This window comes from Nuphar pumila, chromosome 1 (assembly GCF_984573655.1).
Source record: "Nuphar pumila chromosome 1, dmNupPumi1.hap1.1, whole genome shotgun sequence".
In the NCBI taxonomy this organism is placed as follows: domain Eukaryota; kingdom Viridiplantae; phylum Streptophyta; class Magnoliopsida; order Nymphaeales; family Nymphaeaceae; genus Nuphar; species Nuphar pumila.
Window position 1 is genome coordinate 45,492,235 of NC_143249.1, and position 19,372 is coordinate 45,511,606.

General features: G+C 37.8%; 1 protein-coding gene across 1 annotated transcript; it reads left to right on the top strand.

Moving 5' to 3' along the window:
- The first annotated feature begins 797 nt into the window (after positions 1–797).
- On the top strand, positions 798–16,363 carry LOC149848865 (putative galacturonosyltransferase 14). The gene is made up of 6 exons (XM_090012719.1): positions 798–1,250; positions 2,096–2,151; positions 2,335–2,490; positions 13,869–14,456; positions 14,787–15,089; positions 15,475–16,363. Exons 1-6 carry the CDS (start codon positions 1,040–1,042, stop codon positions 15,757–15,759), a joined length of 1,599 nt encoding a protein of 532 aa, XP_089868845.1. The 5' UTR covers positions 798–1,039; the 3' UTR covers positions 15,760–16,363.
- The last annotated feature ends 3,009 nt before the right edge of the window (positions 16,364–19,372 follow it).

A 19,372-nucleotide genomic window follows, 5' to 3' on the forward strand; every position in this document is an offset into this window, starting at 1 on the left:
GTCGGAGTCTGACCGATGTACTGGATTTTTTTACTGATTCGAATATCAGCGATCATATAAATGTCAAATTTTTATTTAAAATTATATTTTTGTCAAAAAATCTTTTTATTAAATTGACCACGTTGAATCAATCTTTGATATTAGACTTGATCAAATCAACTTCCAAAATTGATTTTTTTTTATTAAATTGATCATGTTTAATCAATCTTTGATATTAGACTTGATCAAATCAACTTTCAACAATGAAATTTCAAAAGAGTATGACGATAGGGATGACACGGGATGAGTGAAACTGGATTGTCGTTCCTCCCCCAAGCTCCACACACCCTTCCTACAAGCCTCACTCAACCCTAAATTTCACCCCCCACATGCTCAAAACCCCTACTTCCCACGTGCCATCCAACATGCCTCAAGTTGGTTGACTCTCAAAATCTCACACACATACCAATTAATCAATGCCATAAAATCCCCATTTTATAAAATCATAGAGGAAAAAAGGAGTCCAATTCACCCCCCTCCCCCTCTCTCTCTCTCCCCATTTTATAAAATCGTAAAGAGAGGAAAAAAGGAGTTGGAAACTCCCACGTACCCAATTCACCTCTCTCTCTCTCTCTCCATTTTATAAAATAGTAAAGAGAGCAAAAAGGAGTTAGAAACTCCCGCGTGCCACCCAGACAAGTCATCAAAATTTAATATACCATAAAAACCCCATTTTGCAAAAACCATAAAAGACGAGGAAACGCCCAAAAGTCCAATTCACACCCCCATCAGCTCAAGTTAATCTCTCTCTCTCTCTCTCTCTCTCTCTCTCTCTCCGCCATGGATGACCATCGGCCAACCTATGATTCCCTCCACCTTTCCTTCTAAAAAATGGTCCTCCACCGTCAGAATCACAGAAGACAACGACCCAGATGCTCGTTGTCCCTCCATTTCCACCCTTTGGATCCTCGATCCGATGCCTCTCCTTCTGCCTCCCCTCCTTCTCCCTCTATCAGGGGAGCACCACGTCTAGATCTTCCTCACCTGCTCGATCAATACAATGCAGGTCCACATCTCTCCTAGCATGAGAAGCATCACAATTTCGACCAGAAATGGCCTGCTCGACTTTATGAAGATCAAGGTCGCCGCCCGCCACATCTCTTACCGCACCCTCTTCCACACCATGCTCATCCTTGCCTTCCTCCTCCCCTTCATCTTCATCTTGACCGCCGTCGTCACCCTCGAAGGCGTCAACAAGTGCTCGTCTTTGGGTAATTTCCTTTGCCCGCCAATCTTTTGGAATCTCGGGATCTGAATTCTCGATCGGTATGATTTGTTCTTGAGGTTCGGGGATTAGAATTTGGTATAGATCTATGTGGGAATTGTGGGGTCTTCTTGAGCTTTATGGATGATGGTAGCGCAAATCTTGGATCTTTTCTTGATGGGTTTCTTTCTTTTCAAGTGTTTGAGTGAAGATGTTATTGGTTTTCGATTTTAGATCGATTTTATTGGTTTGTGTTCTCTTGTTTTGAATGATTGAATAACGATATTTAATTCTTTTATGTTTTGTTTTTTCTTTTTCATATTTTTGAGGTAAATTTCATTAATATTAGATGTTGGGGAGATGTTTTATTCCATAGTTGAGATTATGGAACGCATATGTGCTTTCACAGAGGTCATGATCAGCTTGATTTTAGGATGCTGAACGTTCTAAGTGTTGATTTATGGAGGGTGGTGGCAGAACTTTCTGATTGATTGTTTTCTCTCTCATAGCAGTTGACTTGATCTTCCTTTCTTGCTTTTCCTTTTCCAATTTCCATGTATATCTAAAAATCTAGCTAAGCAGTTCTTTTTGAGTTATGATCTTGTGTAATTATTTGAATTGATTTGTTTCTTTTATAGATACGTGAAAAAGATTAGGTACACCTTTAATGATCATGTTTTTATTTGGAGAATATTCAATCTTAAATTTTAGCCCAATTCTTGATTCGAGTTTTATTATTTATTTCTTAGCCACCAATTGAAGTTAGATTTTACGATAAACTTCTTATTTGATCCGAAGTGCATTTGTGCAGTTATTATAAATATAATATGTGGCATTTTACCTCTATTTCAGATTGTTTAGGCAGGCGATTGGGACCAAAGTTTCTTGGGAGGGCAGATGACTCAATGGTGAATCTTTGTATATGTCCTTGTTTTCCTTTTCCGTTTTCTCATATTCATCATGTCAGCATCTTTTGAGCTGGAAAAAGACTTGGTCTTTTCTTTTTCTTTCTTCTTCTTTGTAAGGATGTGTCAATGGTGCAGAGTTGGGTACATTTCAGTAATTTACAGGATTCTCTCATGCTGTTGCAGAGGCTGGTTGGAGAGTTATATAAAATCTTCAATGAGGTGAATACTGAGGGAGTTCCTGATGGACTAATTGTGCCAGCATCATTTGGTGAATTTGTTGCTGAAATAAAGAGCAAACAGTATGATGCCAAGACAGTTGCTATCAAGTTAAAGGCCATGGTATGAGTATAGAGATTTTTTTTTATTTAAGTTCATCTCTGCAATGTTCTTTTATTTTCTTATTTTTAGCTTTCCAGTTTCCTGGTTGAATGAATTATTTGGAAACTCGTTGCAGATGAAGAAAACCATAGCTCTTCAACTAAGAAGAAGAGAGCCTACATTTTTCGTTAGTTTGCTTTATCTCTTGCATTTGACACTGGGCAACCATCTACACTTTTAGCTTTTTATGTATTATCTTTTGCAAAGATTGCTGTAACTATTGCAGCATTTTTTGTCATCTCTATACAAAACGACTGTTGTTGGGATGTGTGGCCATTATCCGCACATCTCGGCATATCCATGAGCAAGCCTTAAAACCCTAACCTTCTTCTTCTTCTTCTCCTCTTGCTTGAACTACTCTTGTTTATTCTGCTGTTGCGCGCCTCTGCTGCGCCATCCATCAGTGGTATCAGAGCAGGTTGAGATCTTTGGAGTCTATTGCATCCTTATTCTTCTTCCGCCTATTGAAACCTGCAAGGAAAGCGTGCCAGGTTAGTCGGGCTTCAGGAAGCCCTCTGTGTTTTTTTTTCTCTATGATTGTAAACCTGCACAGACACATAATTTTTTTTATGCATTTTCGCTTGAGGGACTCTAAGAGCAGAGACCCTTCTGAGTTCTGTGATGCTTCTACATATCTGAAAAGAATCGTACTTGGGAGAATAGTTTTTTTTTTGTAGCAACCTACAATAAGAATATGAATACAAATAAAAAAAACAAAAAAAGGGGAGAAAACTATCCTCCGTTGGTTTGTCGTTGGTTTTTCTTTTCCGGCGACCACTGCTATTTTATCAGCGGCCCCGGCCTTTGACTGACTTTTGCTGTTCTCTTTCTCTCCTTGTCTGAAAGTGTAACCGGTAGGGAAAATATCCACCGACGTTCCTGAAAAGACAAACAAAACAAACAGTATACCAGAAAACTCATCTGAGAAAACCCCGAAAAAAGGAAAACACCGAAAGTCGGTCGTCCAGCTACCGGTTTGGTTTGGGTTTTTTTCCAGAGATAGATCTGAGCCGGGAGCACCGACCCAAACACTCGGCAGATCTTTTCGCCGGAATTCCTGGCCGGAAACTCGAAAGAGGAGTTCGGCATCTCTGACGAACTTTCGAGAGAAGAGAGAGAAAGTCGACTGAAAAATAAACTTTTCAGTCGACTTTAGGGTATTTATACCCTGTGGTGTGAAAATACAATAATGCCCCTCTGTTTTGCGGGTTATTCAAAAAACCTGTTATAATATTTAAAATTTTAACCCACATACTTTTTTTTTTTAAATTTGCTAAAAGAGGTTTGCGTGTTTGATTTTACCAGAAATTCCATTATAAAGCCCGAGAATGTTTAAATTTACAGAAACAGGTTTTCTGTTTAGTATTAATATTTCTTCATAATTTCAGCTAAAGCCCGCTTATTATTTTTTTTTTGTTTCCTATTTTCTCGGCGTAACAATTTATAGGCTGATACTGATTTGTGGTTTACTATTTTGTTTCTTAAAAATAAATAAAAAATATATATAATAATAATAATAAATAAAATATAATAACAATAAATAAATTGCTATAAATTAAAATATACAAAACGTGATAGGATGACTAGCCGTGTGTGTGTGAATCTGAACTTGCCAAAACTGGCAAGTTAAATGAAACAAATTTTTTAATCTGGAAAAGAAGAATACCTTTAGCTCTTATACTTAGGGTTTGAAATATGTACTACACAAACAAATAGAAAATCCTGGAGAAATAGGGTCAAAAGAGGAGAAAGAAAAATATGAAAAATATCTAAGAGATGATGATGCAGCGAGGGAACCAAAAACCCTTCACGTAAAGGATGTCGACGTGATGATCGTAGTTGCAGCGAGGAAATGGACGTTGTTCCGCTGTTGAGTTAACGTTGGGGCTGCTCTCCCAGTGCGCAATCGTGCAACAACAGTAACTCAATGGGGGATGTGGAAGACAAGGAATCAGATCAACTGATCCGATCAATGGTTTATTAGAAAATGGAAAAAGCTACAATGAATAAAGACAAGGTAAATAGCAAGGTGAAACTAGCGGCTGGAATGAAAGAAAATAAAGACAAAAATGAAAGTGCTATAACTACTGGTAAACACTGACAAACAGACAAATAACATCAATGCAGCTAGCCAAAATGCTGTTGTAGGTTGAACGTGACAGAGAAATAAAAATAAAGAAACATAAGGAAGGTAAAAGCTATTGTAGGCCGAACGTGACAGGAAGAAAAACGCCGTAAAAAAAGAGGATTGCTGAAACTTCAAGGCTGCAATTGAACGAATAGAAAAAAAAGAAAAGCTGCTGCTGTGATTTTTCAATGTTCTCTCCTTCACGAAACCCTAGGCAGGGTATTAATAATGCCTGACTGGATCTGGGTCTCGGGTCTAGTCCTTGGATCTGAGACGAACGCTGATTGCTACTGGATCTGGGGCGTCCCGGCTCGTGCCCTTCGTGCTCGCCTTGGGTAGGTACGAAAGGACATCTTCTCCGTGCCTCGGTTCAGTGAATCGGATCGGATCCGATCATCGATCCCATTGGTGCAAATCCAGTCCACCGCCTGGGTCATTCTGTAGGGACTGGACCCGAGTCTGCTCTGCATCAGATGATCTTATGGCTAAAACAATTATGCTAACATTATATGGATGATGACTTGATTAGAGTCTTTAAAGACTATAAAACAACTAATGAAATGATGAAAGCAATTGGGTCTAAATATGATACTATATTTGAAGTACATGTTCAACTGCTATTAGAATAATACAACTCATATAAAATGAAAGAGACAGACAACGTAGTAGATTATGTGAACCGTATGCTGGTCATGGCAAATGACTTAGCAATAGGTGAAAACATGATACCTGATAGGATGCAAATCTCAACAATCTTGAATAGTCTGCCTGTATCTTGGAGGATGGTAACCAGAACACTTAGGCTGAATACTAAAAGTTTAAACCTTAATGAGTTACCTCTCCAACTAGCAATAAAATAAGAACACATGGTCAAGGACAAAAAGTCAGAACTCATGATAGCCCAAGCTGTCACCGTCAAACAATCAAGTACCCTTTAAAATGAACAACTATAACTTTAAAGGAAAAGGAAACAACAAGTTCAATAAAGGACATGACACCAACTTCAGAAGGCTTTAGAGAAATGAACCTCAAGTAAAGTGCTTCAAATGTGGAAAGATGGGACACATCCAAAGGAACTGCAGGACAAAGACCTTCAACATGAACAATGGACAACATGGGAAACAGAACAACAAAAGAAGACCTGATAATAAAGAAGTTGTCTACGTGGTGTCTGAATGTCTCTTTGCAAATGAGGAACTCTCAGGATGGTGGGTTGATTCTGGAGCAACCGAACACATAGCTAAGACCACAAATGGATCTTTAAACATGAAAGAACTAGGTGCAGGAGAACACAAGGTGTACATGAAAAATAACACCTACTGCGATGTACGTGGAATTGAGTCTTGTAGACTTAATGTATATGGAACAAGTGTCCTTCTTAATGAAGTTCTTTATGTACCCTCGATGAGGAGAAATTTAGTTTCTGTCTCGGCATTGACTGAAAAATGATTTGAAGTCAGATTCATTCCTGGGAAAGTCACACTAGGAAAACATAGCAGAGTCCTATTTGAAGGAACATTTATCAAAGAACATTGTATGTTTAAGTTGTGTGATAATAAAGATTCAGTTTCTGCTTATATTAATTGTCTTTAACATTGATATAAATGCATGACATAAAAGACTTGGACATATAAACATAAAGAAAATAAAAATTTTAGCACAACAAGGAATAATTCCTACATTTAATGAATCACACTTTGAAAACTGTGAATCTTGTATATATGAAAAAATGGCTAGGAAACCTTTTTCACCAAATGTTGTATGTACTAAAGAATTGTTAGAAATAATTCATACTGATATTTGTGGACCATTTAGAGTCCAAACTCACAGCGGAATGTTATATTTTATAACATTTATTGATGATTTCTCAAGATACGACTACTTATACCTGATTAAACATAAATCAGAAGCTTTTGAGAAATTTAAAGAATATAAAAGTGAAGTTGAAAGACAACTTGGAAGATATATTAAAATAATTAGGTCAGACAAGAGAGGTGAATACACTTCAAATGAGTTCTGTGAATTTTGTAAAGATCTTGGCATTAACAGGCAAAGAACCATGCCAAGAACACCAAAACAAAATAGTGTTGCAGAGAGGTGCAATGGAACCCTCTTGAACATGGTTAGGACCATGTTGGCAGGAGCACAATTACCCAAAGTTTTTTGGGGTGAAGCTGTAAATACAACAATGTATACCCTGAATAGAGTGCTCTGCAAAACTGTCCCAACAACTTCGTATGAAAGATGAACTGGTATGAAACCAGATTTGAGTCATCTTAGGAGATGGGGATCTTTAGCACATGCTAAGATCTTGGATCCAACTATGGATAAGTTGGACAATAGATCTGTTAGAGGTATGTTTATCGGATATCTTAAAGGATCAAAAGGCTACAGGTTATATTACGAAAGGTTGGGACTGATTGAGAGTAGAGATGTTGAGTTTCTAGAAGGACTCAACAATGAATCCAGTGATCCTATTGAGGATCCCTTTGATTTACTGGATGATTTTGATGATCAAGATGAACAGTTTGGCAATGAACCAACTGTGGATCAGTCAGAGAATGAACCAACTGTGGATCAGTCAGAGAATGAACCAACTGATCCAGGTTCCTCTACTTCTCAAAGTTTAAGCGGTCATAAGAGGGCTAGAGCTCCTCCATTCTATTTGGATGATTATTATGTGTATCTGACTGAAGAGTTATGCTATTCAGTAGATATAGATGAAATGACCGACAATCTATCATATTCTGATGCTATTAAATCACATGAAGCATCATAATAGAAAATAGCTATGGATGAAGAAATAGAATCCATTGAAAAAAATGAAGTCTGGGAATTAACTGATCTTCCTGAAGGAAGGAAACCAGTCGGTTGTAAATGGGTTCTTAAAAAGAAGTACAAGGTTGATAGGTCAATAGACAAATTCAAAGCAAGATTGGTAGCCAAAGGTTTTTCCCAAAGGGAAGGTGTTGATTACACTGAAACCTATTCACCAGTTGCTAAGTTTGCATCTATCAGGATAATATTATCCATAGCAGCTCATTATGATCTAGATGTGTGGCAGATGGATGTAAAAACTATCTTCTTGAATGATGACTTAAAATAAACCATTTATATGTTTCAGCCAGAGGGATATGTCACACATAGTGACAAAATATACAAGTTGAAAAAATCCTTGTATGGGCTTAAGTAATCACTAAGACAGTGGTATTTGGCTTTTCATAAAGCAATAACCAAGATTGGATATGAAGCCAATCAATTAGACCACTGTGTATATGTTTGGAAAAATGAGTCACTTTTGTATTTTATCTCTTTATGTTGATGATATATTGTTGACTGAAAATGATAATAATATGATAGTCAACACAAAGAGTTGGTTGTATACTAACCTCGAAATGAAAGATATGGGTGAAGCTTCATACATTTTGGGAATTAAAATTACCAGAAATCGAGAATAAAAAATTTTCAGCTTGAGTCAAAAAAGATATATTGATTATATTTTGAAGAAATATAGATTGCATGGCTCAAAACCCATTGGGACTCTGGTTGCTAAAGGGGTGAACTTAAGTAAAAGTGATTGTCCAGGAGAAAACCAACAAAGACTAGATGTGCCTTATGCTAAAGCTGTTGGAAGCTTAATGTATGTTATGCTCTGTACAAGTCCTGACATAAGTTTTGCAGTAGGTCTTGTTAGCAGATATCAAAGTAATCCTGGTTGGCCTCACTGGTAGGTTGTCAAAAGAATTTTTCGATATTTGAAAGACTCAAAAGGATTACAATTGAGTTTTCAATCTGACAAACTTGATTTGATCGGGTACTCAGATGCTGACTTTGCAGGATGCAAAGATGATAGCAAGTCTACCTCTGGCTATATCTTCCTGTTTGGAGGAGGTGCAGTAGCCTGGTCATGTAAAAAGCAAGGTTGTGTAGCTCTGCATACTCAGGAAGCTGAGTATATTGCATGTAATGCAACCACAACCTTTGCAGTGTGGATTAAAAGGTTCATCTGTGATTTAAAACTAGATCTTGTATTTGAACGTGTACACCTTTTTTGTGACAACCAGACTGCTATCTCTCTGATGAAGAGTGGAGCAGATAGCTCTAAAAGTAAGCATATAATGGTAAAATACCACTATATACATGATATGATTGAACGGAATGAGATAATCGTTGATTATCTACCATCATCAGACATGGTAGCAGATCCTCTCACGAAAGGGATCCCTGAGGATCTGTTTACAAAACATGTGGCACATATGGGATTAAGATATCTGTGATTACGAGGCAAATCCTTATGAAAAATCCGTAATCATTGCATGAAAAGCCCACAATAGTGGAAGCAAGGCCGACAGATATATGGCCAAGTGGGAGATGTTGGGATGTGTGGCCTCGGCATATCCACGAACAAGGGCCCGTTCGTGGATATGCTTGGGCAGTTATCAAAACCAATTTCAAATAAAGCTTTATAAAATCGTTTTTGTTATTTGCCCATTCCAACAATCTCACTGAGCTTATCTGCAAAGCTGAGCCAAAGGGAAACCGAGAGATGCAAGTTATAAATGGGGACATGTTGAGTAGTCGAGTGTGTGAACAACACAATAGAAAGCCTCTCGAAGCAAGCCTTAAAACCCTAACCTTCTTCTTCTCCTCTTGCTCGAACTACTCTCGCTTATTCTGCTGCTGCGCGCCTCTACTGCGCCATCCATCAACTGCATCAATTGGTCCATTTCATTTCATATATTTTGGAAGCTCTTAAAGAAAGGTTTTGTAGCAACCTGGAAACATGGAAACAATGTTGATGTTTTCAGTTATGTCACATGGATATGGCGGTGGAAACCGGACATGATGCTGATATCCTTGGTACAACATAGCAGTTCTAAAATTTTTAAGGCCGTACACACACACACACACACACACACACACACACACACACACACACACACACACACACACACACACACACATATATATATAGGAGCAATGCTAAATCACTGTAATTAAGAACACCAAATAATAAAACTAAGTTAAAATTGAATACGTAATGCAATTAACGACAAGTTTTAAAAGAAATAAAGCACAAGCAAATACAAATAAGTAATCAAGGTTATAAAGTAAATATATAAAGTTAATGGCACAATGCTGTTTGTGTCCAACACTGGTTTGACTGTGTCCATGAAGTGTCCTGGAGTGTCTGAATGTTGTGTCATGTTGACATGGTATACACATGCTAAGTGAAGCGTACATGTGACAGGTTTTTAGGATAAACTTTTTCATCATTGTCATTTTGGACAGGCACATGATTATTTCATCTAAGCATGATAAAAAAGAATGCCATTGGAACTTAACAAAAATGAGTTTCTATTCGTGATAACCCACAGGGTCATGATTTTTTAACAGTAATCGATGACCCTTGACCATTTTCAATCCATTGATAAAAAGTGTGTTTGGTGGCAAGGGTGTTTCTTGTCTCATCTCCTAATAATGTGGTTATAACTTTTCTATAAATTTTGTGTGAAGGTTTTTTGTTGTGAGATTCTTGCTCCACCACGTTCATATGTTATGGTTGACACAGAGAAACACACATTCTTAAAAAACAAACCAACTTAGTGGATGTAAACTGTAAACTGGTTTTGCCACCATGTTAGCATGTGTCGATTAGCTGTGACTGCCTGTATGGATGAACCTATAAAAGGTTTTGGGGACAAATTGTTTCAGGTTAGACATTTTGATGAAGAGCCTCTTTATAAATAAACTCTATTTGGTGGGCTTTTACTGGGATATATATATATATATATATATATATATATATATATATATATATATATATATATATATATATATATATATATATATATATTCACTTAGCACAACCCAAAATAGAGCTTCTCGAGTTTTTATTATCTGTAACTGCTTGAATTCCCACTGTTGGTTATGACGGCATCAGCCCTATAACTAGAAGTACATGGCATCTATTTGGAAAGGGAATCTAAGCTTGATATTTTCTTTAATGTTGATGTGTTTGTGAAGCTATTAGTTATGAACTTATGATGCCTCATTTCAAGGAGGACATTTTTTTGGATCCTTGTGATATTTAAATGATTCTGTTTATTCCACATTCTGCATTGTAGTTTTGTTGATCATAAAACCTTCTGCATTTCTTTTAATGTTCTTATCTGATTTGTCTAGGTGAGTTTAATGTTGTGTACTAGCAAGTAACAAGTCCATGACTTTCATATAGCTCTAGCTTTGAAATGATTTTTGTGCTATCTTCTTGACAAAATGATTGGTCTTAAATTGTCCCAAGAAATTACCTCACTAAGCAACTGCCAACAGCAGTATACATGCACAAATGGACTTATGGGTTTAATTTTTTATTATCTAGCTTTCTCTTTGTTTTTCTGAAGAGGTTGTTCTGTATTTTGGTTGTTTCTGTAATTAGTAGTAAAATGTTTGTGACTGACTTTTATTTTACAGTATCCAATATGGTAAGTGCTCAGTGGCTACTGGAAGGTGCCTAGGTATTGTTGGCTTTGCAAACACTCTTGAGAACAAGAATTGCAGATGGGATCCTCAGTGTTGAGAGTGTTTTATGATATATGAATCTGGCCACTGAGCACATCTTTTTGTGCCTTTAGCATGTTTCATTTGTTATACTAGCATAACTGCCAAAGCAATTAACTGCTATCTGAAGAGAGATGTTGACATCTCACTTATCCTTTGTTACTGGAAATGTACCCTCATATATCTGCTGATTGCTCAATCTTGTGGTTTATGGGTAAAGATGGCAAAACCAGCTAACATGTTAGTTTAAGACATCCAAGCATACCTGTTGGAAGCAGAATAATTTGTCTGAAACTATTTTTCAGTAGCATGCAGCTTCATTGGCATTTAGGGTCACCAACTTGAGAATCATCTTCCAGTTTTACTTGTTCTTATCGCTGGGACTTTTATTTTGCATTTCATCCAGTGAGCAACATGAAGCCAAGATATCACGCCCTAATTGTTTATGTAGAAGAATCACATATGAAGTGAAGTTGGATAACTCCTATTTTAGACTTGGTGATGTGGCTGAGAATGAGTTTTGTGTTGGAGTGCACCCAACCTGAATCTTATTAAGTTGATTGTGATAACAGACATAATGATATAATCTAGGAACAGATTTTTTTCCGAGATGCAGTAGTAAAATCTGGCCAGTCATGGACTCAGAGTTGTTTTATATAATAGATATGATCAGATCAGAGTTGTTTTATATAATAGATCTGATCAGATCAATGTGATTTCTTATAAAGGATCTGATCAGGACAATGTGATTTATTTCTCTATCAGGTATCTGATCTAACCCAATTCATATGATGGATCAACTGCTCACCCTAAAGTTCCAGTGCACAAATTATGTGAAGCTTAACTCTGGCCACAGGAGAATCAGTTGTTCCGGAACATCATAACAACTTGCATTTTCTAACTGTCAACTTGCCAGAACATTCAGGTCAGGTCATACATCTGAGACAAACATGATGGTAAGAATCAGATTCAAGTTAGATCAGATGCTTGTTTTTGGATTGGAATCAACTCAAATGTGGATTAGTGGACACATGATCCAAGCAGTCCAAAACTGTCTCCGAAACTTGTTTCTTTCAGGAAGGTCAATAATAGGACGACTCTGATTTGACCTATTTGCAGGCCACTTGATAACACATGGTTATCAGTCTACCCTTGTGCCTTCAACTAACTGCATGTAGATTGGATATGGATTCACCAACACAAACTAAATAATTGGTGATCTGGGAAAATAGTTTACTTGGCAATGAACCACATGATAGAAGTGCTGTTTATTGTGTTATACATCTTTGTGGGCGAAAGATAAGCAAGCAAGACATGACTGAATAGAACAGAACAATACAAAGCCATTTGGTTGGTAGACCAGGAAATTTATTGTTTATTGCCACCTTCAATAACCCTTAAACACCAAGATGAAAATATTAGCCATTTGTAGATGGTGCTTTTGGGGGTTTGGATGTAGAGAGAAGTCGTGATCAATTCATGCATGGCTTCCATACCATACCACAATTAATGATTTTAGCTGAAATGCTTGCATCACGACCTTGGCCGTAGAGTTACTTGTGGAATGTGATCATGGAGGTCCAGACTCAGCAACATGGGAGAAATAATCAACTGAAATTGCAAGTGATAGCTGAGTCTAGATGGGGAAGCGTCAGGCACCAGGACCTGTATGAGGTGTCAGACTTGGAAGCATTACAGAGTGGACCATCAATCAGCCGTCCCATTTGGGTGTTTCTCTTTCCTATTTTGTTCTTGGGGATCTTAAGGGGTCAGCAGTGGTTAGGGTGATATGTGTTATGAAGGTTTACCCAGGAGAGCGAGCCCCTGAGGTGGAGGACCACTTTGGGCCAAACTAGAAGTTCGTATGAGAACAATAGCATTGGAAGTGAGACTATCAGAAGAGCTGCATGAGTCTTGTCCATGTTGGGCATGATTTAAAGAGGAATTGCTTTTTGCTTACGTATCCACTAAGCTGGAGGTCCAATTCATACCATGAGGATTACTGTGTGACTTAACTGTCTCTAGAGGTTTTGAGGCTTGTTGCTGGAGGCATCATATTTGGTGCTTAATATCTCCTGTTCCAGCATTCACAGCAAGTCACATGAGCAAGCTTCTATGCAGATGAGGCATAAATAGCTGAATAAAGCGGAGTCATGTGGAGGAGTCTGCATGTCCCTGAATAGCTGTTTTATAATTTATAATTAAGCTATCTATATGGTTCTGATTGATCTTGTTTTTATCTGGCTATAACCAAATTTGTTTCTTTGGCTTGATATAGTGGATGTGCATTCTGAAGAATAATACTGCTCTAGGGACCATATGGTTTACATTACAGCTATTGCTATCATATCACTTCTTTCTCTTTCTCCTTTAAAAGTATTATATTAGGTACTTAGTTATGAGAAACCTCTTTCAATTAAACTTTCTTGTTTCTGTCATTGTAGTTGCTTTCAGCATATTTCCTGGTATGCCTGATATATCCTTTTATGTATTTGCATAAAAAATAAATTTTCCAACTATGGAACATCCAGTCATGATTTCTCAGGCTTTGAACCTCCTTTTATGTATTTTCTTTTTCTTTTGATGAGTCTCAACAATTTCTGAACCTTTTTTTTTTCTTATTAACTGGTTTTGGACCTCCTTAATGCAGGTGGAGCATCTGGAGAAGGAGGTCAAATTGGCAAAATTGCAAGAGTCCCTCTACAAGCATTATGCAGCTACATCTATCCCAAAAACCATGCAATGCCTTGCTTTACGTTTGACAGATGAATATTCGTCCAATGCTCATGCTCGAAAGCAACTCCCATCACCTGAACTACTACATTCACTTTCTAACAATTCCTTCTGCCATTTTGTTCTTGCCACTGATAACATCCTTGCGGCTTCTGTTGTCATTTCTTCAACTGTCAGAGCATCCCTAAAGCCTGAAAAGATTGTCTTTCATTTGATCACTGACAAAAAAACCTATGCGGCCATGCATTCATGGTTTGCTCTCAACCCTCTCCCTCCTGCCATAATTGAAGTAAAAGGCACACACCAATTTGACTGGTTGACCAGAGATAATGTACCGGTTATGGAAGCAGTTGAAAGTCATCATGGGATCAGAAAATATTATCATGGAAGTCACATCACTGAAACTAATCTAAGCGACAATCCTAGAGTGGTTTCTTCAAAGTTGCAGGCCAGGAGCCCAAAATATATATTGATACTCAACCATCTCCGTATGTATCTCCCTGAGGTGATTCCAGGATTTGATCAATCTTTAGTTTTCAAGTTATTGTGAAGGTTAAGAGGAGCAATCTGACTTAAGACTTGGATGGGAGTGTCTGGGTACACAATGACAAAACTGGCCAATCCTGGTCAGCCGAGTCCCAGTGAACTAGCTTTCAGTTTCTCGGTAAACTCGGTCTGGGTCACATTGAGTTTTTTAACCAGAACATTGGCCTCATCAGAGAGGCCATCAAATGCCTTTTATTTCCTGTTTGAGTTGTCAAATGGTATGATATATTTGAAAAGATAATTTGATGAGTCTTGATAGGACCTTTTTCTTTTCTTGCTTTGTCAACAGCTTTTCCCGAATCTTGACAAGGTGGTATTCTTGGACGATGATGTTGTTGTCCAGAAGGACTTGGCACCACTATGGGATATTGACCTCAAAGGCAAGGTTAATGGGGCTGTGGAAACTTGCACAGGAGAAGACAGCTGGGTTATGTCAAAGCGGTTCAGGAATTATTTCAATTTCTCTCATCCCTTTATTGCTGCAAATTTGGATCCTGAAGAATGTGCATGGGCATATGGGATGAATATATTCGATTTGCATGCCTGGAGGAAATCAGACATCAGGGAAAAGTATCATCATTGGCTTAAGGAGGTAAAATTTTACCCTGTAACACGGTTTAAATTAAAAGGTGATCAAACAGTATGTTCATTGAGATTGCCAGGCAACTTTGATTGGCTCAACAGCAATATGTTGAGACTGTCATTTTTGTTCAGTCCCCTCAGATCGGTACATTGAAAGGGGTCCTTGATTTCTAACTTTAGGTACAACTTACATTGAAAGGGGTCCTTGATTTGTTAAGGCTCTGATGCATTAGTCATAGCCTGAGGAAAACTGATACACTGTTGTGCCATGTAAACCCAGTTATTATTGGAAGTTTTATCAGCTGAAACTTGAATGCGGATATTTGATAGGGATTTGCAATGAACTTTCATTTGGTATCATAGTTTTTTAATGCTGATAATTACTTTTGATTCAGAACTTGGAATTGAACATGACTCTCTGGCGACTTGGGACATTGCCACCTGCACTAATTGCATTTAGAGGTCATGTTCACCCTATTGATCCTTCTTGGCACATGCTTGGGTTGGGTTACCAGCCTGCAACAAACCTTGATGCTGTGAGCAAGGCTGCTGTAATTCACTACAATGGGGATTTCAAGCCATGGCTGGACATTGGGTTCAAAGAACTGCGGCCATTTTGGACTAAACATGTCAACTACTCCAATGATTTTATTAGAAACTGTAACATTATGGAACCATAATACTTCCACGAGGGATTGGATTTGTGCCGACCCTGCAATATATTTGTCTGAGATGCATTCTTTCTAAGAAGCAAGTTGATGCTGTGAAACTGGATCGAGCACCCTCTGGAAGCCCACCATTGTCCTTGGCATGACAGATTCTTTTTCATCAGCAACATAGCAATCCATGTTCATTTGAAGGGTAAATTCTTTTCTTATTTCTACACGGTGGACCGGGCCAGAGCTCTTGTTCCTGACGTTCAAAATGGTGTCAGTAATATGCTACCTCGATCTGAGATTGAAATTTTAGAGAGCAAGATGCTCGGTCATGCAGATGCAAATCTGGGGGCGACATGGGAAAGATTTGATCATATTTTTGGGCCCCAAATTTTCTACTTAATTCTCATTGTACTTTTGTGTTGTATTCATCTGGTAAATTTTTAAGGGTTGTGGGGATTGCTTTGTTACAGATCCCATTGTTTACCATGGGAAATTTTAAGGGGTATTTTTTACAACTGAAGAGATTGGAAATGTGCAGATGATTCTTTTTGGGGTTTCCTTTGTTTCTTCTTTCTATTTCCAGTTTTTGTATAGGGTGAATGAATGTGGTAGATGGTAGTACATGGCCATTCTCTGTTTCACTTTCATCCTCGACTGCAAATATAAGTTTCTGAATGGATGCCACTAAATTCTCGTGAGTTTAGAACCCTGAGAATAAACTATGGACTGCAAATATAAGTCTCTGAATGGCCACCAAATTCTCTTATTCCAAGGGTTTTGTGTACATGAGAAAGGCACAAGGGCACGTTTGCTTGGCCTCAAATGAAAATTGGTCTCTCACAATTGCCCAAAATGATCTCCACTTTCTCATGTCCAGGCAAATGTGAGAAAATGGGGCAGTGAGATTTGAAATCACACTAGGAACAAAATGTGAGGTTTGATATCACATCGTTGACCCCATGATTTGGAATCACGAGATGGAGTCACATTTAACAGTATCAGCAAATGTGCGCAGAATGTCACAGTTGCTCTATTATCCATTGCCTTTGTTATATTCCCCAACGTTGTGCCTGCAGCTTGTTCTTGAGAAAAGCTTGAGTAGTGGAATGCAGATGTCTACTGCTATGGAAAAAGCTTGTTCATCAATTTACTATACTATTTAATCACAAGACAGCCTGAAATAAGTTTGAAGCATTGCCTCATTGCAAAATTTTATTTACTTTCTATTTTGGTATTTTGATGAGTAATGATAAGAGTCAATGATGCTATTTATTGTATTCAGGCATATTGCTGATAAGAACATGAATGCATTGTAACTGCATTCAGTTTAAATAGTGAAAGTACCAAAGTAGAAGCTGCTACTTGTAGATGACAAAATTTAAGATTTTGTACCCAAAACAAGTGCTACCGAATTGTTTTAAATGCCTTTCCATTGTTGTACAGTGTCATTATAGAGAATTCCACTTCTTTTATACCTCCTGCCTTTTTTTGGTCTCATAATATAAAAGAAAAGAGTTAGTATGCATGTATGAAATCCAAGGTTCGACAGTAGCAAGAACAAAAAGGAAAAGAATAAAAGAAGGGATGGGCCCCGACTTTTCCTGTTACTCAGGCGAAGGTATCTCATTTACAAAAAATATCCATTTTCATTTGGGATTCCGGATAGAAATACAAGTATTCTACAACTACATAAAGTAATCCCACACTTGTTCTGGTTCTACTTGTTCTTTCAGGGTTTGTTTGATGGCTTGTCCATGAAATTATAGAACAAAAGTACAAAACAGACAGAACACTTGTTCTGTTCATTCCGTAACAGCTGTACCGAGTCCAATGTTTGTTTCGCGGTACATGGAAGCTGTGTTCCAAAGTCCAACATTTATTTTAGGTTGTGCACGGACAACATGGATAATGGGTCGGATAACTTTGTTTTGGATCGTACGACTCGATCCTTATCCATGTTTTAACAAGTTTATTATGGATTTTAACCTTGGATATGGATCTTGAATTGGATCCAAATATGAAAAAAATTAAAACTGTAAAACAAATATGCAAACAATTTTTCGATTGATATTTTGAGACTAAAATCTTGGATTAGATTGGATTTAAAACTCAGATTATTTTAAATCTCGAATTGGATTTAAAACTAAAAAAATGTAGGATTGTATTGGATTTAAATCTAAAAAATGTTTAAAATTTGAAACTAAAAAATGTCGGATAGGATTGGATTTAAATCTAAAAATTGTTTAAAATTTGAAACTAAAAAACTTCGAATTGGATTGGACCAAAAAATGTTCAGATGATCTCGTGTTCATAATCTAAACTCTCCGATTGGATTTAAAACAAAAAAATGTTTAAAATTTGAGTATTTTAAGAAAAAAAATTGATATTTTTTTATAAATGAATTAATCAATGTCCATTATCATAAAAATATCAAATTCTATTAAATCAAATTAACTAATAAAATATCAAATCCTAATTTCTGAAAAAAAACCTAAAAATGAAAAGGAAGAAAAAAAAAAGGAAAAATCCATCGCAGGGACAAGATAATCGCCGGCTCCATGAAAAAATTCCAAAAGCGCAAAACATCAAAACAATTTCCAAAAAACCAATAAGATCAGAAAAAGGGAAACCCTAAAAACACAATCCGATTGCAAACCCTAAAAACACAATCTGATTGAGGGCAGAGTCGGGCCAGCTCGAAAACGTCGTCCTTGACGTCGGCTCCACCTCCACCGCAGCCACGATCGATATTGTCCTTCATTCGGGGAAGAAGACGAGGGCACCGAGGGGATGCCCGGCTGCTGCACAGGAGAGAGAGAGAGAGAGAGAGTCGGGGAAAAAGGCGGGCCTGACTTATTTTTATTTATTTATTTTTGACCATTCTCCAGTCCCCGTTATTTTCATAACAGGCAGGTGAAACGAAAATACCAAGTTAAAAAAAGGATGCGGCAGACGCGCAGCACACGTCCGCCACATACCGCACATCTGCTGTGTCCCTTGTTTGTTCGACGCGGCGTTCCAAGCGGTCGCGGTGTGCCGCTAGACCGCGCAGCAGGCCGCATCAAACATACCCTCAGAGTTTATTCAATCTATCATGGCATCTCAATCCGGGAGTCTTCCTTTAAGAGGGATCTCCTCCTCCACTCTTGGCCCGAGGGATGGTCGCTGGTACTTTCATTTGGTGATGCTGGCTATTTACTGCTTGATGGTTAGTATGGAGAGAGCGCAATGCCAGGACCATCGAAGGCCAAAACAAGCTTTGCTGCAGGGCATCTTGGCCGACGTGTTTCATATGGTTCGTATTAAGCGGCCAGTCTCAGATCTCGCTTGGCTTAATACCCTCTTCTCCAAGTGACCTGATCTTCTTCTTTCTAAGCCGAGTGTCGATTTCTCGTCGCCCTAATCTTCATGTACTCAAGGCACTTCTTAATGAATTAATCAATAAATTTTCCTTCCTATCAAAAGAAAAAAACTACAGTCAAGACATATGCAGAGTTTTTTTTTTCTGCAGTTCAAGGTTTAAAAAACAATGGGTTCCTGGGATAATTTGATTTGCTTCATTACTTGGCTGGAGTTAATCAAAACCAGTAGCAGTCCAGGGAGCTCAATATACGTTGAGAAGGTGTTTGTTTGG